This window comes from Dendrobates tinctorius, unplaced genomic scaffold (assembly GCF_039654945.1).
Source record: "Dendrobates tinctorius isolate UK_male_01 unplaced genomic scaffold, ASM3965494v1 ptg000116l, whole genome shotgun sequence".
Taxonomy (NCBI): domain Eukaryota; kingdom Metazoa; phylum Chordata; class Amphibia; order Anura; family Dendrobatidae; genus Dendrobates; species Dendrobates tinctorius.
In genome coordinates this window covers 13,280,847-13,303,930 of record NW_027361784.1, presented here as the reverse complement: position 1 = coordinate 13,303,930, position 23,084 = coordinate 13,280,847, and the positions used below count along the sequence as shown (strand labels likewise).

Sequence of the window (23,084 nt, the reverse complement as noted above, 5' to 3'; positions counted from 1 at the left end):
TTATTTGGGCCCATAAGACAGTGGAGCTTCATCCATGGGGACCAACATGTACTGTAGCATTATGTGGAGCTCATCATATACTGTTTCAAACATTATATGGGACCAATGATTCTGTATGGAGAAATAGATGGGCCTCGTCATGAGATGTAAAAAGTGAAGTATTTTTCATTGTACTATACCGCTATTTCTCTGCCGTATCGGAGCATGATGAGTTGTGGTATTATGTGTTAAAGGGGCGCTCTTTCGCCCAGGGCACATGAAAACCCTACCCCCCCACAACTTTAGCCAAATAACCCCCATTTTTCAGTGCATAACTTGTATTATGAAGTTAATTAAGGTTGACAAGCTTAAGTAATAAGAATTGATGCTTTTGGCATTCAAATGGGCACTGTAGGTGTGTTTCCTGTCCTCCTCTCACTGCCGACTTTTATTCCCCAATGACTTACATTGGGTTTCGTGTTTCGGGACGACCCCGACTTTTCCCTATAATCGGACGATCTTGCTCAACCCGACTTTTGAAAAAGTCGGGTTTCACGAAACGAAACGCGACCCTAAAAAACCAAAAGTCGCTCAACTCTAGTGTTCACTTCTACAGACCAGGATAGACTAACTACAGCTGACATTACCTGCATTGTAAAGCTAGGCTATATGGAAGGAGAGCAGACATGACCGATACTTTCACAGCATGTGACTAAAGGGATTAACAAGTTTAGCTCAGCTAACCTGCCTAGGAGCTGCGGCTCTTAGAGTCAACACCCAAGTCACCCTGTGCAGATCATAGCTATCAATAGAGTTAGAAGGAAGAACGTGAGAATCTGTGGACTGCGCAGATCCTGATTCCACCATGACAGTTGGTGTTACTTGTAAAAACCTACTTGTGACAACTATGTTGGTATTTTTAAATCCACATGAAAAGTTATGTTTTCATGTTTATCTTTTGGTGCTGGAGTCTATTCCTTCAACTTTTTCTTCCATTAGTACCCAGAAGCCGGTCCTGTGTTTTCTACACATTCTCTGAACCACACCCCGACCAGAAAAAATCTTTTTCAGGGGCTTTGTTGCTTGGAATCTTATGTTTTCCTTTTCTATCAGATGGAGTGCTGAGTATAGCTAAATCTATTTACAATTTTCCACTTAAAAACTGTACTTTACTCACAGTCCACCGGTCCATGGCTGAACCTCCACAATTGCCCTGGTGTCTCTTATTATCTGCAGGACTGACATCTTGTTGGCAGCACTGCAGCAAATCAATGAGCTCAGAAGCTCTGCCTGAGAAAACAGCATAAGCTGCTCAGAATCGCTTACCGTACTGATTGGCTGTAGCACTGTTGATGTGACATTAGCATTGCAGTTAACAACAGACTCCATGCGGGAAGTGTGTGCATAACATAGATTGTTACTTCAAACAATATGTGACTGGGGATAGTGGTTTTCTGTAACTGGTAATACAATTCTTAGGCCGGTTTCACATTAGTGTTTATGGCCGCAGCGTCGGGCTGTGCACAGCCGCCGCTAAGCCCCGCCCCCTGCTGCGCCTCCGGCATACAGGTTGTGTTTGGCGCTGGTCGGCGCACCATCAAAAGGACGAAGGCGCTGCCAAGCGCATACTGCGCACGGCCTGTGTCCTCAGTGATAAAGATAGGGGACGCATGCAGCGTCATGCGCCCGTAGGCAGAGCTACCAGCGTAGGTGCGGCAGGGGGCAGGGCTTAGCGGCGGCCGTGCGCAGCCCGATGCTGCGGCCGTAAATGCTAATGTGAAACCGGCCTTACATTTATGCCATATTGGTGGGACATCTCTCTCCAAGGGGTCATACACGTTGGACTAGTATTTTCAAGCTTTGGCATACCCTATCAACTACCTATTTCCTGCTATTTGCTTTGCCTGTATCAAAGAAAAAAAGGTTTAAATGTTTTTTTCATCATGCTATGTGTATTAAAAAGAATAAATTGAGTAATCATGCAATTTTCGAATTTTGAACTCTGGCTTTTTTAGACTCCTACTTCCTGTTCTTTAAGGAAAAGTTTTTAGGAGGTTCTTTATCATCAGAGGAAGGATTACAATGACAGTTAACACTACTATACACGTTAAAAAAACACAGAATCATCCACTACCAATTGACAATGTCAGCTCCCACAGCTTTTCCTACCTTCACAATGACCTTTGCATTTGTTCATTAGATGTTTCAATACAAAAGACAGGGCCAGGGTCTGACCAATGTGATCCAAGTATATGTGGTGTTTCCTGAAACAATAACAAGTTCAAGTTTAATCACCTGGGCTTTTCAATACCAAACCCAGTGCAATCTGTTATCTGTGGTTGGGTAGATATGTACAAAAGGGAATTCTGAATGTGCTCGATGATCAAAAGAACAAAAGAAAAATAATTTGTTAGGTAAAAAAAGATCAATGAAATTAAGTGACTATAATATAACTTTTTTTAATTACCCTCTATAGATTTCAAACTGAACTTAATTATGACGTGTTGGAAGTACATGATGGACCGAACTTGTTATCACCACTTGTGGGATCTTATAATGGCACCCAAGTCCCACAATTTCTATTCAGTAGCTTGAATTACCTTTACCTTCTCTTCACAACAGACGACAGTCGATCTAATAATGGATTTAAGATACACTACGAAAGTAAGTACCATGTATAGTGACAGAAAATAAAAACATTTGTATTTATATTTATTGTAGCAATATCACTCACTTCTGAGTGAGATCAGGTATCACAGGAACCAGTTATATGTTAAAGTCCGGCTGGTTTATTTCACTCATAATCTGCAACACAGGAAGACTTAAATACACCCCTTGTACGGCCCAAAGCAAAACATAAAGTAAGAAGTCCATAGTGCAGGTTCGCCCACTTGATTAAGAGTCCAGCTTCTTAGTCCTTTAGAAAAGGTACACAATTCTGGAGGTCTGCACACCTCCAAACACACTATGTATGAGACAATCATGTGCCATTTTACAATATGAACCACACCTAGGGGTGGAGATATGGTAAGCAGCCGTCCTACCCGACTCTTCACTGCTCATATTAAACATTAAACCCATCCCTGGTATTGGCTGATTAACCCATCTTAGTACTATGTTTACAGAGGACAGCCACCTCTGTGATACATATCCCCCGTCCTCATCCGGCAGCCACCTAGCAATATATATATATATATATATATAATTTTTGCTTAAGGGTTATTACAAGAGGAGTGGTAAGGCTGGTAGAAAGATCTGTTGCCCACACAAGCTCTTCATCATCAGCTATCTAAAATGTATGGTTCATATGGTGTCATTAGCAACATTTTATAAAGCAAAGGCATTATATACAAAGATGCTAACTAAAGCTCTCTACAGGATGGTCTATGCTCCGCAAGCTAGAGGCTTTTTTAAAGGGTATGGCATATAAAAGGCAGCTATCTAAATTCAGATCCCAGCCTATTCTATAAATTAACATTCCATGCTCCCAATTCTCACTTTATCTGACACATCCAAAGGCGTCCATCACTTCATAGCCAAATTACACTCTAATAAAAGTCAAGTGACTATGTCACTCTCTTCTATTAGAGTGCTACACAAGTTAAGGGGAGGTATATCCATCAATTTGGGGCTCCAAATGGTCATGACATCAGCTAACCCTCTTTTACATCTTTATAGAAATACAAATGACAGCATGAAAAAGATACAGTAGAGAGATCAACAGATCAATACATAGATAGAACAACCTTAGCAATATTTTAATGTATATATTTAGTTAAGACTCATAGGTAAATTGAGTGTTCATTGCTGTTGAATTAGGTGTAACTGTGGATACACATTCATGCTTGGACCCAGGAATTCCTGTACATGGTCATCGTTATGGCTATGACTTTTCTTTTGGATCTACTGTTTCCTTTGGATGTCAGGCTGGATATACCCTAAGCCATGAAGAACCTTTGTTATGTGAGAAGAATCACTGGTGGAGCCATCCCCTTCCAACTTGTGATGGTAAGAACTTAATGAATGACTTAATAAAGTAACCTTCATGAAGTGAGCAAGTTCTAAAGCACCAATTACATATCTGTTCAAAAATAAAGTAGTTGTATAAGGTTGGAATAATATGACTACGGTAATATCATTTAGAAACAACACCACCAATATTTATTTTACTCCCTGGTACTGCAGCTCAACATTTTGAAAGTTTTCATTCGATATAATGGGATTGTAGGTGACTAAACACCAGACATAATCTTAAAGTCAAGGACTAGTCAAGGTTATGCTATAGTACTTACGGTAAGGTTCCTTTAATAATAATAATAATAATAAATTTTATTTCTATAGCGCCGACATATTCCGCAGCACTTCACATTTCAGAAGGGACTTGTACAGACAATAGACATTACAGCATAACAATAATCACATAGATCATAACAGATACCAAGAGGAATGAGGGCCCTGCTCGCAAGCTTACAATCTATAAGGAAAAAAGGGAGACACGAAAGGTGGGTTATAACAATTGCCCTGATTGTATGGACCAGCCATAATGTTAAGTGTGTAACAGTACAGATGCAGAGGGCTAATGGATGCATAAAGCATGTGGGATAGATTAGGTTAATGTGTTGAGGCGGTAGGCCAGTGTGAATAAATGCGCTTTCAGGGCACGCTTAAAATTGTAGGGATTCGGGACTAATCATATTGACCTGGGGAGTGCATTTCAAAGAATTGGCACAGCACGTGTATAGTCTTGGAGACGGGAGTGGGAGGTTTTGATTATTCCTTTAGTTTCATATCTGTGTTAATGTCCCATGATATTAAATATACGCTCAGTGACATAGATTCTTTTTGACATATGTTTGAGGATAAGGCAAGGAATTATGAATGTCAGTCCAGTTTAAACATAGATCCAGTAACTCTTAAAAGTGTAAAGTGCTGGAGGGTCTAATATGATGACATAGTAATAAACTTTCATAAAAACATGCATTAATGAAAGTCATTAAATGGATATATAAGGTCAGGGAGTAGCAGAGTAGCTGCCCACTTTAAAAAGAAAAAAACATCTGTTATAGATTATTTTTGTTTAACTTTGCAAAAGATTTGATTAGCAGCAAATCAATTTGCCATGAATAGCATGTACTGCAATGCCTCCAGTTGAATTGAAATCACGTGTAATGCTTTGAGGTCTAATAAGTCTGTATTAATTTTAAGCTCTTTAGCATAAGCATAAGCTTATTGAAGTCAAAGTGACCTCAACATGTATGGTAATGGGTAAATTAATTGTAGCTTCTTTTCACTGCTGTCCTTTGTTAGACAATATCTGTAATGTTTATTCAGGCTTTTAAAGATTTTTCACTATATCTCTATTGCTAAGCTATGACATCCCCTCTCTTTCCAGATACACTACAAAGTAACTGCTGTATTCTCTGCCTCTGCTTTTATACAGGCTCTCATAGTCCCTGTTAAATAGTTGTTCTATACCATATGATGTGACAGCTGCTAGACATTGTAGGAATGCCTGAGGTGGTAATATAAGCCTTCTCTGGCTGATGCTATCTTCTGCTTTTTGTAAAATGGCAGAGGGCATTATTTTAACAATTACAGAGAGAATCACATACTGTTCGAATTCACTGACTCTAAAGAATGTCCTAAAATTTGACAAAAATTTGATTCACTTTGAGTTTATTTGTTCATGTCTATCAGTTGTTCAACTTACTAATGTATTTTACATTTAATAAGTACATATATATATATATATATATATATATATATATATATTATGAATCAATTAAAAGGGAGCATGACTTAGCTAGATATTGTGAGTTTCTGTAGGAGAGGTGGCATGACATGTTACCATATGGCAAAATTGCTCCAAAATTTGGCCACAAATTTGTGAAGTGAAATAAGTCAGCTAACAGATGAGAATTACACTAGAATAGTCCTATAGGTAAGAATCTGGCACTTCCTAGAGACATGTGTAGGGAAGGTGACCTGACGGACGGACGGACTAGTCAGAGTGAAGAAAGATAGGTTTGCACAGTGTAGGTAGGAGACAGTGATTACAGTGGGGAAACAACTAGAAAAGTGTAGTGGACGTGCAGTACCTTGGGATGACCATTAGATGGCAGGGTGGAGTGTGAGCAAAGGACTTTACAGCAGCTTAGGGCTTTAGAAACCGTTGGTCATGGGGGGCGTGGTGACAGTTAGTGACAGTTTCAAGGAACCGGGGAAGTTATAAATACTGAGGGAGGGTTCCAGAAGGTTCCAGTCCCCAGGGGGAGCTCAAGTGACAGGAGGACTACGACAGTCTGTGCACTCTGAGGAGAATCCAGACCAGGGGGACTGAGGAGAGAGGACGTCAGGGGGGTGGTCCTGACAGGAAAGGACCGCAGTTGAGACGAGGTACTGGGTGTAAGACACCGTATGTGACACGACGACTGAGCAGTAGAAGCACTGTTGGTTAATGGGCCTAAGGCGGCCACAGTGACGGACCTGTCAGGAGCGTCGACAGTAAAGGAGGGGACGGTGTGTGCAGACACGTCTCCAGTGTACGGTGTGAGAAGCGGCTCTGGAAACGGAGGGCCACGAGGTGTGCCGTCAGTCGGACGGCAAGTGAAGAAATAAACTTGGACCTGTTGCACCCAGAATCTGCCTCCATCGTGTCTCTGTTGTCATCTCTGCGCGGTATAAAAGTAGGACCACCCCCCCAGCTCGGCACCCCACCACCGACTCTACATTTGGCGTAGTCGGCAGGATCGCCGCCGCTAATACGCTATCTTCTGCGGCAGGCCTGCAACTGAAGGACTGAGGAAAACTTGGACTGCTCTATTTCGGATTATAAACACCTGTGGACTAAAAATTACTGACCTGTGGATTACAAATTGGGACGCTGTGTCGGATCTGTGTTGCTTGCAGAGGATCCAAGGCAGTAGCTGATTCTGCCCAAGATGGCGGTATTACTTCAGCGCAGAGGAGAGGTCCGGGTGTTTGCAGTTGTTCAGAATGGACTGGGACCCCCTCCAACGTACCCCAAAAGGAAGCAATATATGCCCGGAGACCGACGTTTCCATATATTGGACCCTGGCAGATGGATGGAAAGGTCTGCCAACGCCCCACCCAGCAGGAGGAGTGGCACAGAAGAAAAACTTGGCTGCGGCTGTCTGACGCCATTCGAGTGCTGCCCAACGGACGGTATGAGATGCTGCGGGTGTCGGGGCATCGGCCGCCTAGAGTGGCAATGGCGGCGAGAGATGGAGCTGCACCAGAAGTCATCTTCAGATTTACGGGCAGGCAGCGGGATGCTGAGCCGGGGAGCGGAGCCTGAGGGGAGTCAGCGAGAACGGCTGCCACCAATACCAGCAGAGGACTTCTCAGCGGAGCCCCCGAGTCCGGAGGGAAGGCCCGCAGGACAGTGGAGCAAGGAACGGAGGCTGCGGGGGAAACTGCGTGATGATGGAACGGAGGCCGCAGCGCCAGGGAAGGTGAGAGTACCCCCGGCCCTACCAGTGCCTCCGCAAGCGGCCCCCACCATTCTGCTGCAGCACGCGGCCCCCTGCGCACCGGAAGGCGTAGTTACCACGGGCCCCGTGGTGTATGCAGAGCTGAGCGAGGTCCCCGCTCATGTCCCCGAACTACCCCGCCCGGAGTCACCAGTGCAGAGCTCACCCAAAGAAGATGCTGCTGCGCTTTCCCTGCTAATAGCAGCTGCATTGTTGAAATCGGCCATTACTCCGACTCCGTTGGAAGTAGTGGATGCGGCCTGTCCTGAGGCCGCGGTTATGCCGCTGCTGGAGTCGGCTGCGACCGATTTAGCGGGCCCTGTGATTCCAGCCCCCGAGGACCCGGTTCTCCCCATTTGCCACCTGACCCCAGCGGCTGCTGGGCCGCAGAAATCTTCGGCCGTTTCTGTCTTGCGGTCTTTTTCAGCGGAGTCCCGCCCACCGGACTCCAGGGCCCGTGCTGTTCCCTCCGTGTGGGAAGCGGAGGTGATCAGGAAGAAAAAGGCCCGGGAGCAGGAAGTGTGGAACCTGCTCCACACTCAAGGAGAGGCCGTCATGGAAAAGAAGAGGACTTGAATGGACACCCTCAGTATCCCCGTGGAGCCCTCACCTCTGTCCATTGAGAGTGGTATAGACTGTCAGGAGTTCGATGCACCGTTGTGCAGATTATAAGGACAGTTGCATTTAGAAAAAAGTTTTGTTGTTGTTTAACTGATGAAACTATTTTCTCTCTCTTTCTTTCTTCTTTCTATGTTCTTTATATACGAAAATATGTTTACCTGACAGAACGGGGATACGGAAAAGTGGAGGAGTGTCCAGGTCCAAGGAAGGGGGGGAGGAAGAAAGAGGAAATGCAATGTTATGTTATATTTTGGTTTTAAAAGCAAGAGAAAATGAAAAAAAAAAAATTATAAAAAATGGGGTACTTGTGCTATTATAAAGTTGTATGATGTATAATATGCAAAGTAAAATGCAACAGGTCCGGGTAAGGGAAGGTCTGCGGGACCAAAGGAAAGTGTGAGATCCGGTAGGGATCTAAGAGTTGAGGTCTGGGAGACCGGGACGCCGACCATGACATGTAATTGAAAGAAGGAAAATGAATGGGAAGATGTGAGAAAGACAGCCGTCCTAGGTCAGGTCCCCAACACCACGGACACCCCTGAAGAAGGAAAGGCGGGCGCCGGCAATGATCTGGTAGGTGAGTGGCCTCGATCATGGCGTACCGGATAGTGAAAGGTAACAGTAGGGGAGAGTAGGGGAAAGATACACGCCGTAGAGAGAATACGGGTGTACCTTGCCCAATTTGAAAGACGTTGTCATGTGGCGTGCGCGCTGGTGAGTAGCAGTAGGCTGCTCAGAGCATAGTGCTCCCAGTGTGGTTCGGCCCCCGCAGATAGTGGGTTTGGCTCAACTTCTGGTCCGACAACAGAATGTAGGTGTAGATTCAGAACGACGAAGGCAGGGATGACGATTGTCGAGGATGACAATGGACAAAGGAAGGGGGAGTGTAGGGAAGGTGACCTGACGGACGGACGGACTAGTCAGAGTGAAGAAAGATAGGTTTGCACAGTGTAGGTAGGAGACAGTGATTACAGTGGGGAAACAACTAGAAAAGTGTAGTGGACGTGCAGTACCTTGGGATGACCATTAGATGGCAGGGTGGAGTGTGAGCAAAGGACTTTACAGCAGCTTAGGGCTTTAGAAACCGTTGGTCATGGGGGGCGTGGTGACAGTTAGTGACAGTTTCAAGGAACCGGGGAAGTTATAAATACTGAGGGAGGGTTCCAGAAGGTTCCAGTCCCCAGGGGGAGCTCAAGTGACAGGAGGACTACGACAGTCTGTGCACTCTGAGGAGAATCCAGACCAGGGGGACTGAGGAGAGAGGACGTCAGGGGGGTGGTCCTGACAGGAAAGGACCGCAGTTGAGACGAGGTACTGGGTGTAAGACACCGTATGTGACACGACGACTGAGCAGTAGAAGCACTGTTGGTTAATGGGCCTAAGGCGGCCACAGTGACGGACCTGTCAGGAGCGTCGACAGTAAAGGAGGGGACGGTGTGTGCAGACACGTCTCCAGTGTACGGTGTGAGAAGCGGCTCTGGAAACGGAGGGCCACGAGGTGTGCCGTCAGTCGGACGGCAAGTGAAGAAATAAACTTGGACCTGTTGCACCCAGAATCTGCCTCCATCGTGTCTCTGTTGTCATCTCTGTGCGGTATAAAAGTAGGACCACCCCCCCAGCTCGGCACCCCACCACCGACACTACACATGTAATAGAAAGAATTCCGGACTTACATAATAATATTAGCCGAAAAAATGAAGAGATCCAGAAAAATATATTAAAATCACATATTTATTAAATACACACAAAAAATAAAAATACAAAATACAGAGAATACCCAGTAGGAGGCGCTCAAATGCCCTAACCTAATAGTAAATATACAGCATATATAGGTAACAAGGTCAAATATGCAAAGCATAAAAAATCATAATAAACTCCAAATATCCTCAAAAAGTAGGCCAATATATAAGGTGAATAAGTGCAACCGCAAAGTTACTGCTGAATATAAATATCTATATCAATAAAGATGTGTAGCCAAAATAAATAAGGTACAACAGAAAACATGGCATCTAAGCCTAAGTCCCTATACCCCTGCAAGTGGTAACTAATTGCCCAGTGAATAAAGTGCAGCCACAAAATTACTGCTGAGTATAAATACCTATATCAATAAAAGTGTGTAACCAAAGTAAATAAGGTACAACGGAAAACATGGCATCAAAGCCTAAGTCCATATACCCCTGCAAGTAGTAACCAATTGCCCAGTGAAATAATTGAGGATAAATAAGCCGAAAGTAAAATACCTAAACGCTGTAGACACAGGTACCGGTGAGCGCTGCAGCCTCCTCCACCGGCCCCAGGAAGAAGCTTATTGCGAAACGCGCGTTGGGGTGGAGGAGGCTGCAGCGCTCACCGGTACCTGTGTCTACAGCGTTTAGGTATTTTACTTTCGGCTTATTTATCCTCAATTATTTCACTGGGCAATTGGTTACTACTTGCAGGGGTATATGGACTTAGGCTTTGATGCCATGTTTTCCGTTGTACCTTATTTATTTTGGCTACACATCTTTATTGATATAGATATTTATATTCAGTAGTAACTTTGCGGTTGCACTTATTCACCTTATATATTGGCCTACTTTTTGAGGATATTCGGAGTTTATTATGATTTTTTATGCTTTGCATATTTGACCTTGTTACCTATATATGCTGTATATTTACTATTAGGTTAGGGCATTTGAGCGCCTCCTACTGGGTATTCTCTGTATTTTGTATTTTTTATTTTTATTTTTTGTGTGTATTTAATAAATATGTGATTTTAATATATTTTTCTGGATCTCTTCATTTTTTCGGCTAATATTATTATGTAAGTCTGGAATTCTTTCTATTACACAGCTAACAGATGATGTAAACTTAAAGTAGACATTATAAAATTCATCAGTTTTTTCAAACAGCATGAACACTTTTTTAAATTTGACATGTTTTGAAAAGGTTTTCACTTTCAATAAACATTTAACCAAATGCTTTTGTGCATAAAATAAGACACATATATCATATGCCTACATGTACTAACCTATAGCACCATAAAAAAGCAAAACATTAAGAGAAAGAAGATTGAGACAAAGATCCAAGAAAAAACACATCTTTTTTAAAGGGAATCTGTCAGTAGGATCGACCATCCTAAGCCATCTATATCGGCATGCATGATATAGATTTGTCCAGACTTTTGTTGGCCAAGAGTCAATTTGCAGCCCAAATTGGTTAGTAGTATTTTGGTGTATCATTTGGTATCCCATTTCGGAGTGTCCATCTTTTCATAAACTAAAAATATCTTGAAAAGATCAACATTGATGAGTCAATCCCAAACTACCAACCTTTTACAGTCATTGAGTCACGGTAGTTAGTTTACCTAAACAATTTTGATGCAGTAGGGCATCAGACTTGGAGAAGTGATGCTAGTGAGAAGATCAAATCTTCATGCCTTGATAAGTTTTGGTGTTGCTCATGTCCTCAAGTCCCAACTTGTCACAATAGCAATTATTGATTCATGGCGTTAAGGTTTACTCCTACTGTGATGACCTGGAAAGGTATCAGTCTTGGTGAGTAGAATTAAGTGCCAAACCATGTCTTAAAGTATTCATTATAGAGTTTGTCCACACCTTTAACATTTATGACTAGAGATGGGCGAACCCGAACAGAAGAGTTTGTGGTCCATACCAAACACCTAGAGTTCATGCACGCATTCTCAACACATACTTCTCCAGGAAATCCATGCTACTATTCGGGTTTGGCGCCCTGAACATCAGCTGTTTCCCACCCTGTCATGTGCATGACAGTGCGAGAAACACCGGCAGCTCTGATCGCTGGTAAGATCATTACCGCCGATAAGAGAGCGGCGGTTCCCATAATGTCAGATGGCAGTGTGAGCCAGCAGCTGTGACCAGCAGTTAAAGGGTTCCCTCGAGTCACATGCATCGACTGATGAGAGTATTTCTTCTATTAGCCTACAGATGCAGTCGCTGATAACAAGAGCAAGCGCCGCTGATGGGAGAAATCATCATCCGGCGCCGGTGCTATAAATAAATACAGCATTTTTCAGATTATAAGACTCACTTTTTCCCCCAAATTTGGGGGGAAAATGAGGGTGCATCTTATAATGCAGACATACCTTACCGACCATGGGGGAGCAGGGTCGCTACTGGAGCAGGAAGGGGGGAGTGTTGCTGCAGGCCGCAGGCTTGGATGAGGGGGTGTTTGGATGCGCGGCATGCTGCTGCTAGTGTTCGGAGCTGCAGGGGCTCAGTTGGCGTTTTGTGAAAGGCCAGAGTCCCCGCAGTTCCATGGTTTCCTATGCGGTGGACTCCAGGAAAATGGCTGCCGGGGGCGGCACATGGGCAGATGGAAATCACGGCACAAAGATCTCAGGAGATGAGATCTCAGCGCTGTATACAGATACACACACATACATATGCACATTCGCACCACACCTTTGCAATATGGAAAAGCAATAATAAAAAGTAAAAACAGAATTGTTTTCACTGCACTTCTAGTCATCTGGATCATTGCTGCCTGCAGTTCCCTTATCCATCCTCTTTTATTTTATAAATTTAATTTAGTCTTTTGCTCTCATCAACATCTGCACCCGTATCCCTTCGTAGTGTCTGGTGTTGCATCTCAGCCTCCTTTATATAAAGGAAGCAAACTATTTCACCTTTTCAATTTTATAATAATGATGATTAAAACAGATAAAACTTTTTTTTAGTCCATTTTTATTTTATGATTCTTGATTTTCACATTGTTACTGAGCATAGTATGGAACCAGCCATCTTGCCTGACCTTTTATTACCAGCATTTAAACATATGTTATACAGCAGCTATAAGGACCATAGTCTGCAATAAGCAGCCTGTGATTTAACTCACTAAAGAGAAGTTGTCATTAGGATCATGCATGCTTACTAATTGCATGTGTGTAAAGGCCCTTGAATGCTTATTTAATCCTTACCTTGCATGCAGAATTTAATTTCAAAGTTTTAGTGAAATCCAGCATCTAAGTTTTAACCACAAGTTCAGTGGAGCTGGCAATGCACTGCTCTCATGCCCCTCTCCCTATTTCCTGCTCACCGCCAGCTTCTGATCTTTCACTGTTTGCTGACTCATGTCTTGAAGGCTTGCCTCCCCTGCCCAAGATTTTGTCCAAGAGCCATCTTTGGCTAGTGCATGTGCAGTATGCTACTGATGATGTTACGAGAGACAGACTATCGATCAGCACATGCACCACTTTCTCTTAGGAACCGCTTCACACATTTGTATAAACCAGGTACTTAAAAAACTGGTACCGATGTCATCAGTGTGTCATCCATATTTCTATTTTTACCATCAGTGTCATCAGTGTTTTTCCAGCATGAAGAAAAAACAAAAGCAACGACAAAGTGTTAAAAACAGACAGCACACAGATGGCACACGGATTGTACACTGATGCTATCTGTGTGCTGTATGTGTTTTTCATGGACTCATAGATTTGTATTGGCCCTTGCCATCCATTCTGCAGGAAAAAAATGGACATGTCTGCATGTATTTTTCACAGACACATGGTCCTTGTATAAACACGTACATGTGCACAGCAGCATAGGTTAAAAGGGTACATGTGGGATCGGTGAAAATGATGGGTACAACACGTGCATGCAACACAGATGCGTGAAGGAGGCTTTAGGAGAAGACTTCAGGCAATAATGGCACCTACACAAAATTTTGGGAAGTGTAACCAGTTCACTGAGATAGGAGTGACCTGTCTAGCAAGTACTGGCAGCGGGCAGTGAAAATGGAAAGAGGCTGGGGAGTTGTAAGTGCTATGTACACTCCGTTGCACTTAAAGAGTAATACTATTTTATTTTTTGGTTATTTTCATGAGTGCTGTTGATTTAAGAGATAAAAATTAAAACCACTGTTACTCATAAAATATTGGATCGCTCTAAAACTTCAAAAATCAGATTATACAGGCAAGGTAGGCATTTAATAAGCATTAAAGGGAAGGTGCCATCCAAATTTTTTCAGCAATTGAAAAAATGTAAAGAGTTAATGTTTACATTTTCTTAAAAAATATTATCATTTGTTTTTAATTTTGCAAAATATGAAAAATAATTTTAAAAAGTTTGGCATTTCCACTTGTTAACACTAGGGGGAGCAGCTACTGAAATTTGACACAAAAACCAAGTGTACAACTAGCTCACATTACTGCCCTGCAGTAATTATGGGCAGAATCTGCTGACATGGGTGTGGTGTCACTCCTCTCCTCCCCTTCTGGGTTTTTGCTAAGGGAAAAGAGAGGATGACATCTAGAAACACAGTGAGCTGCCATTTTGATGGTGCCTGCAAAGTTACTGATAGTCTTTGCATGCAAAGTCTGGATCAGAACAGGCCATCAATCAGCAGAAATGTTTCCTGGACTCTGTGGAGCAGACAAGCAGACGGTCCATCCATGTGTATAAAACACAGCATTCTATGTACAATCCCTGGCACCGAACAGGGTGCCCCCCACAGACCAGCACACTGCTCTCCTGAAATACTCTGTGCTGCTGTCACCCTGCTCCTTCCACCAGATATCTCCCTCTGTCACCTCGCTTTCACACATCGCAGGACAGGATCTGAGGAGAGGAATGGGGTCTTCGGTCACCGAGGATGGCAGGCAGCACAGAGTATTTCAGGAGAGCAGTGTGCTGGTCTATGGGGGGCACAGACCACAGAGGGAGATATATGGGGGAAGAGCAGGGTGACAGCACCACAGAAATCCAGGAAACATTTCTGCTGATTGATGGCCTGTTTTGATCCAGACTTTGCATGCAAAGACCCCATTCCCCTCCTCAGATCCTGTCCTGGCGATGTGTGAAAGCGAGGCAACAGGCGCAGTCCCGGGTGACGCTGGGAAGCAGGATGGGGGGAAATGTAGCCATACAGTATCATTAAAAATGAGGCCCCTCTCTTCAGCTGCCTCACCAGCCCTCCCCTGACTGCACCTATTACCCCTGACCCATGTGCAGGTGCTCAGCCAGAACCACCCTAGAATGGGTCCCCTTTTAGCAGATAATACTGCCATAGTGTTCTCACATAATAGCGCCATATACTTCACACATAATGCCGCCATATAGATCATACACAATACCACCATGTAGATCACACATAAAACCAGCAGAGTGACAGCAGCAGATTATTTCAGGAGAGCAGTATCACACGGGATAGGATTAGATACATGGCTCAGCAGTCAGTATCACACGGGATAGGATTAGATACACAGCTCATCAGACAGTATCACACAGGAGAGGATTGGATACACGGCTCAGCAGTCAGTATCACACAAGATAGGATTAGATACACAGCTCAGCAGACAGTATCCCACAAGAGAGGATTAGATACACAGCTCAGCAGACAGTATCACACGGGATAGGATTAGATACACGGCTCAGCAGACAGTATCACACAGGATAGGATTAGATACACAGTTCAGCAGACTATCACAGGATAGGATTAGATACACGGCTCAGCAGACAGTATCACACAGGAGAGGATTAGATACACAGCTCAGCAGACAGTATCACATGGGATAGGATTAGATACACGGCTCAGCAGACAGTATCACACAGGATAGGATTAGATACACAGCTCAGCAGACTATCACACAAGATAGGATTAGATACACAGCTCAGCAGACAGTATCACACAGGATAGGATTAGATACACGGATCACCAGACTATCACAGGATAGGATTAGATACACGGCTCAGCAGACAGTATCACACAGGAGAGGATTAGATACACAGCTCAGCAGTCAGTATCACACAGGAGAGGATTAGATACACGGCTCAGCTGTCAGTATCACACGGGATAAGGTTAGATACACGGCTCAGCAGACAGTATCACACAGGATAGGATTAGATACACGGATCAGCAGACTATCACAGGATAGGATTAGATACATGGCTCAGCAGACAGTAACACACAGGAGAGGATTAGATACACGGCTCAGCAGACAGTATCACTCAGGAGAGGATTAGATACACAGCTCAGCAGACTATCACACAGGATAGGATTAGATACACAGCTCGGCAGACAGTATCACACGGGATAGGATTAGATACACGGCTCAGCAGACAGTATCACACAGGATAGGATTAGATACATGGATCAGCAGACAGTATCACACAGGATAGGATTAGATACACGCTCAGCAGTTAGTATCACACAGGAGAGGATTAGATACACAGCTCAGCAGGCAGTATCACACAGGATAGGATTAGATACACGCTCAGCAGTCAGTATCACACAGTAGAGGATTAGATACACTGCTCAGCACACAGTATCACACAGGAGAGGATTAGATACACAGCTCTGCAGACAGTATCACACAGGATAGGATTAGTACACGCTCAGCAGTCAGTATCACACAGGAGAGGATTAGATACACAGCTCAGCAGTCAGTATCACACAGGAGAGGATTAGATACACGCTCAGCAGACAGTATCACACAGGATAGGATTAGATACACACTCAGCAGTCAGTATCACACAGGAGAGGATTACATACACTGCTCAGCACACAGTATCACACAGGAGAGGATTAGATACACAGCTCTGCAGACAGAATCACACAGGATAGGATTAGATACACGCTCAGCAGTCAGTATCACACAGGAGAGGATTAGATACACAGCTCAGCAGACAGTTTCACACAGGAGAGGATTAGATACACAGCTCAGCAGTCAGTATCACAGGAGAGGATTAGATGTCCAGCAGATTGCCAAGTGTTTTGAAAGAGCAGGGAGCAGCTCCTCCTCTGTTTTGCAAGTGCAGGGGCAGCAGCTGGTCGGGTGTTTTGGAAAGAGCAGCTCGGTCCCCTGGAGCTCATCCTGTATTCTCTCCTGCAGGTTGTTTGTGCAGAGTGAACATTCAAGCCGTTATGCTGGAACAGTACAGCATCCAGGGCTTGCATCAGAGTGTAACTGGAAAGCACTGGGCTCTAATAAAATGGCGCCTGGCCACACCTACAGCTGTGAACTGAGCTGCCCACAGAGGCGTGCCCAGTTCACAGCTGATGCTGCTGCAATGATACAGATAGGGGTCGGGAGCCGACTGTTATGTCTTATGCCCAGGGACTGCCGTAAATGAGCATGGAAAGTGTCATTCAGCAGCCAGAAAGGTAAGATGGCAGCCCCCAGTGGCTGCATTAATACAGTAAAAAAAACAAACCATACTCACCACTGAGTCAAGCTTAGGGGACAATATCTTTTTATACTATTTTCTTTTTTACATTAAATTATGAAAAAACACAGCACCTTCCCTTTAAAGGGCCTTTACATACGTTATGAGTAAGGGGTATAATATTCTGATTACAGGTTCCCTTCAATATCTATTGATAAGCCCTCTAGGCATGGTAGATCACATGTATAAAGAGGCTATTTGCAGGGAGGGGGAGGAGGTGAGCGGAGTCTATCATCTATTATGAATGATGGATCCTTCTTATGTTACTTATAAATAGGTGCTACCTATCATTAATATCTTACCTGTGTGCTGAGAAGTGATCTCTTCAAAACAGGAAGGTTCAACCCATTAGATTTAGTTTCCAGGAAAAAGCAAGAATCTATCAGTTGGATCAATTCTCCTGAGCAGACTATATGGGCATGCAGGTCATAGAAAGCTGAATAAATTGATACCTTGCTATCTGCAATCCGATATCTTTTTTCAGAAAAATCATCATTTTTCTTAATATGTAGTTGTTAAGATCTTTGGGCCAGACATAGATCTCCCAGAGAATCTGCCTCCAGAGCTAATTTTAAATGAGAGTGGGTATAACCAGTGTGAGACAAGTCTGATCTTCATGTCTCACACTTCTAATGCCCCCTTCCATTTACAATAAACTCTGGAGGACAATTCTCAGGGAGATCTATGTCTGGCCCATATATCATAACAGCTCGTTTACATATTGAGAAAAGCATAGATTTCTCTTGAACAAAGCATCAGATTGCAGATATCAAAGTATCATTTCATTGACTTTTCTATGACCTGTATGCTCAAATAGACAGCTGACGAGGGTTGATCCTATTGGTGGTTCCCTTTAAATATATATAGTGACATATTATTCTGATGACACCTTTATTTTTTATTTCCATATGTGCAAGAGTGCATAAAAAACTTTTTTTTAACCCATAAAGACCCTTTCAACATAGACCTTGTGAAACAAATCTCAGGTGATCTACATGGCGCCTGCTACTCCAGCAGCTGCACACTCTATGGTCTACAGCAGTGGTTCCCAAACTCCAGTCCTCGCGGACCCCAACAGGTCATGTTTTCAGGATTTAATTAGTATTTCACAGGTAATGGAAGTATCATCAAGGAATCAGGAATTCTCTCACATGTGTAACACTATGGAAATCCTGAAAACATGACCTTTTGGGGTCCGTGAGGACTGGAGTTTGGAAACCACTGGTCTACAGAATAACTGTATCAAGTGATAGCAGTATCCTACATAGCTAGCTTCAGAAAGACAATCATAAATTGTTTTATTTCCATCATATTTAATTTCTTGTCTTCTACTGTTTCTTTTTGCCTTATTACTATGCTGCCATTCTCCATTACTGAACTATGCTTGGTAAAATGTTGGGCACTAAGCAAAGTCATTACATTCATAAAGTTTGTTCTGGATGTTTTATGAATTTTTGATGTGCTGGAGTAAAAAAAAGCTTTTTTAGTTGACGCTTATTGAAACTGCCAAGTCAGTGAAGTGAGCTTAGCAGAGGTGCAGGAAGCAAGGAAAAAACTACATATAATGACAAACAGTATTGTACTTGACTGTCAGTTTTGTGGTTTCATGACAGATATGAATTCTAATGCTGGAATAATTTCTGTCAAATTCCCAACTTTATTTTGCAATAAGTAATGTGACTACTCTGAAAACAAACTCATTAAAGTGGAAAAAAAATTCTGAGCCTGAAAAAAAAATATATTTTCATAAATTATTCCTGTAAAACCAAAGTTCAATCTATAGTGCTTTAAGGCAAGCATTTCTAAATGTCTGTCTGATGTCCTTAAGCAACCCTAAAATTTTGATTTCCTGTTAATATGGTATGTTTTATGTGTTTTATTTTTAAAGAGTAATCAATCAATTATTTTTTTTTAATTATGTTTAAATGGTATTACAGTTTTAAAAGCACAGCCTGAAAAAATTATGTTTTTTTAATTAAATTATTTTTCTTTTTTGTTACAGTTATATTCAAATATTCTGTCTAGATATGTAATCATTTTAACTTCTACTAAAAAAAATCTCAACATAAAGCATCAAATCTTTTGCACCAAGGTTTACGAGGGTAAAATTTAACAAATATACCTCCAAAGGAGGACTATGAATTATGCCGGTCATATGCAGGCTATAAGCTTTTTTGAGAAAATGGGTTTTCAATTTTCGTCTGAAGGATCTAAATGTGGTGGATAACCAGACCTGTTGGGACACAGAATTAAAGTGGATGGGGGATACTCGGGTGAAGTCTTTGAGTTGATTAGGTGAGGAATATCCAAGTGTGACAGAGAGAAGAAGATCTTGGGAGGATCAGATATTATGTGCTGGAAGATATTGGAAGATTAGTTTAGAGATACATGGAGGAGTCATATTATGGATGGCTTTGTAGGTCAGTGTTAGTAGTTTGAACTGGATTCGTTGGGGAATTGGAGGTCAATTAAGGAATTTTTTGAAGGAAGAATTGGAGGAGTAGCAGGAAGAGAGGTAGATTATTTGGGCAACAGAATTTTAGATGGACTAGAGAGGTGTGAGAGTGTTACAGAGGCTACAGAGGAGGATATTGCAGTAATCAAGGTGGGAGATGATGAGGGCATACACTAACAATTTAGTAGATTCAGGTTTGAGAAAAGGATGGATTCTGGAAATATTTTTGAGTTGGAGGTGCAGGAGGTGGTTAGAGCTTGGATGTGTGATTTGAAGGACAGGGCAGAGTCAAGGATTACTCCGAAGTGGCAGACTTCTGATTCACTGTAAAGCAGGATGTTATTTATTGTGATAGATGGATAGCTATATAGAGAGTCTTTTAAACTTGTAATCTAGTGCCACTTTTCTCAAGATATGTAGTGTCAAGAATAAAGATAAAGAAGGACACATTTGTAAAACAACTTAAGACTGTAAATCTTTTTTTGCACTGAACCTCTCAATAAAAAATTACAGTTTGTTTGCCTTTCCAAGTACATCTTAAATACTTCAGGACAGTTCCATTTTACCCTATTCCTGAACAAGCATATTTTCAGGTTTTAACATACATGCACTTTTAACATCTCTAAAAAAAAACATTCTTTTTTGGATATTCAAATATTTCTTGCTTGTTTATTTTTAAGTGCATGAGGCTTAATGTTAAAGTCATTTTTACATCCTGTTTTGCTGATGACAGGGTAAGAATATAAATAAAAATAGATAATATGTGTGTTTCTTATATTTTTCTTATTTTTGTGACCACAAAGGGATGCTAAACACATTGTTAAATTGTGTTCCCCTTTCCATAAAAATTATTTTTTACATTGAACATATATTTTTGATGGGGTTCAGTGCTGGATCAAAAATTTAGACTGGCAGTTTTTGTAATTTATACATTTTGTTTTATTCATACTTCTATATATATTAAATTTTGATTTTCTTTTCTTTTCATTTCAGTTACACATTACGCATTCTATAAGATCTTAAAAGACTTTAGGGGGCATTTTTACATAATAATACATTCTTTTTTATTGCTCATTTACCCTGCAACTTGGGTTGGCATTTTAACCTCAGATACAAAGGAATTTAATCTTCCTACCTGCATAAGACTACACCAAAACTGAATGACCCCAAGAAATACATATAGATTTCAATATATAAGGGTATAAATTTTATTAGTAAATATAATAGGGATCTAGCAAAATGTATTAAAGTAGTGGAGAGTGATACACAGAAAAAAATAAAAAAGTTCTAGACAAGCATATTGTGATAACATATATGTGGGAGGCTAGATTGCAATATTCTCAGTAAGCTAGTTATATATAAAAGAGATACTGCATATATCAATCAAATAGACCAATACATGTATGAATAATAAATAGGTAAATAGATAAACTATATATATTCATTAAGAAACATACAAAGTCAGTTGTTGCTAATCTTTATACACAAGCGCTGATTCACTGTTGCTTATATAGAGATTGAGATTGTAAAATTGTAAACATGGCTATAAATCATGTCTGTCTTTTCTCTGAGGAAATAATAAATAATGGTGGCGCATAAAATACCCCCTAGAGACCGCAGCAAAAATTAAGGGTCTGAACCAACACGATCAAACAGTAAGGAATCAGAGGTAAAATAAGAATTTTCCCTTCACGCATGACAGCACACCTGAGAGAGGGATCCGCCCCACCAGGACAGGAACCTACTGAGATATAGGGGGTGGCACCTCTCCCCCGCTTCAGTTGGGTTCCTGTCCTGGAAGGAATCCCACTGTGGTGGTGCCTGTCATGTTCGGAGAAAGAAGAAGAAAAAAAAGAAGAAAAAAAGAAAGGGACCCAGGCCCGTCCCGGCGTGGGGTGAACAGGTAACTTACCTGTAGCGCTGGCCGTCGGGTCCTGGAAGCACAGTCCCCAGTGTTCCTCTGGGCTCCGGGTTCGTTTGGGCACGAATGGGATCCCGGTGGCTCCAGGGAGCCCCCACCGCGCCGCCCTCCCCTCGCATACACCGCTTCTCGATCCCCGTGGCAGGGAAGAGACGCTGGCTCCTTCCGGCCGCTGACGTCAGCAGCACTATGGATTGTGTGTGCGCCGGCTGACGTCAGCAGGGGGGAGGGGAGGAGACACCACCGACAGAGGCTGCATATAACCAAGGACCAGCGGCATGGGAGACGGTGGAAAATGGAGTCAGAGCAGGAGAGATCGCTGTCTCTGCCTCCCTCACAACCCTCAGGCAAACATGGAAGCCGCTCAAGTAGCAGCCGCAGATCAGGAGAATCCTCAAAGTCCAGAGAGCACAGGTCACGTGCTCCGATGCAGCCTCCAAGTCCGGTACCCTTGATTACGGGTGGTGAGTGATCTTTGTGAATGCTAGCATTTATGTTAATAGGGATTCTCTGTTGTATGCTTTACCCTGTAGGAAAGGCCCAACAAAGCAGGAAGCAAGAAGAACAATAGGGACTGTGCTATATGTAAAACTCCCCTAGCAAGAGACTGGCAGAAAGATCTCTGTGCCTCTTGCATTCAGCGGACCATGGCGGAGGAAGTGCCTAGTTTCGCTGCCAATTTGATATCAGCCCTCAGGTCAGAAATGGAGGGTTCAATTAGGACCCTATTGAAAAAAGGGAAGAAAAGTAGGAAGAATCCCCCTACTCTCCCTCAGATTCCTTACCAGCCTCATCTCAGGCGGAAAAGACATCCTCCTCAGACTCCTCAGACAGTGACACGGGGGGTAAGCCATGTTTCCCTGTAGAAGACAGAGATGCTCTCCTAAAGGCCATTAGAACCACAATGGGCCTACAGGAAGAAAGGGTGGCCAAACCCCTAGAGGAAGTCATGTTTGGGAGGCTTCAAGAGAGGAAAAAACGGACCTTTCCAGTGAACGAAAAGATCCAGGCACTTATTGAGAGAGAGTGGAGGAAACCCGAAAAATCTGGGGCTCTTCCGTCCACCTCTAAGAGACGATACCCCTTTGAGCACAAGGATGCAGAGATAAGGGACAAAGTCCCAAAAATAGATGCAGCAGTATCCAGGTCTTCCAAAAAGTCGGCCATGCCCTTTGAAGACTCAGGGGTTCTTAGCGACCCGCTGGACAAAAAGGCAGACTCATATTTGAGGCACGCGTGGGAAGCGACAGCAGGAGGACTAAAGCCGGCGATAGCAGGCGCCTGCACGGCATGCTCCCTCATGATCTGGCTGCAGCAGTTAGAAGAGAAGCTGGCATCAAAGGTCCCAAGAGAGAAAATTTTAGCAGATATGTATCTCTTGCACAGGGCAGCAGCTTTTTTGGCAGATACCTCGGCGGACTCTATGAGGT

General features: G+C 42.9%; 1 protein-coding gene across 8 annotated transcripts in view; it reads left to right on the top strand.

Moving 5' to 3' along the window:
• Nucleotides 1-23,084, top strand: part of CSMD3 (CUB and Sushi multiple domains 3) — a 1,871,449-nt gene that overhangs the window by 1,145,577 nt on the left and 702,788 nt on the right. For all 8 annotated transcript variants that reach the window (XM_073590214.1, XM_073590213.1, XM_073590210.1 and 5 more), the window contains 2 exons: nt 2,456-2,643; nt 3,799-3,987. In XM_073590214.1, the coding sequence (XP_073446315.1) occupies nt 2,456-2,643; nt 3,799-3,987 (377 nt within the window). The remainder of the gene's footprint in view (nt 1-2,455; nt 2,644-3,798; nt 3,988-23,084) is intronic.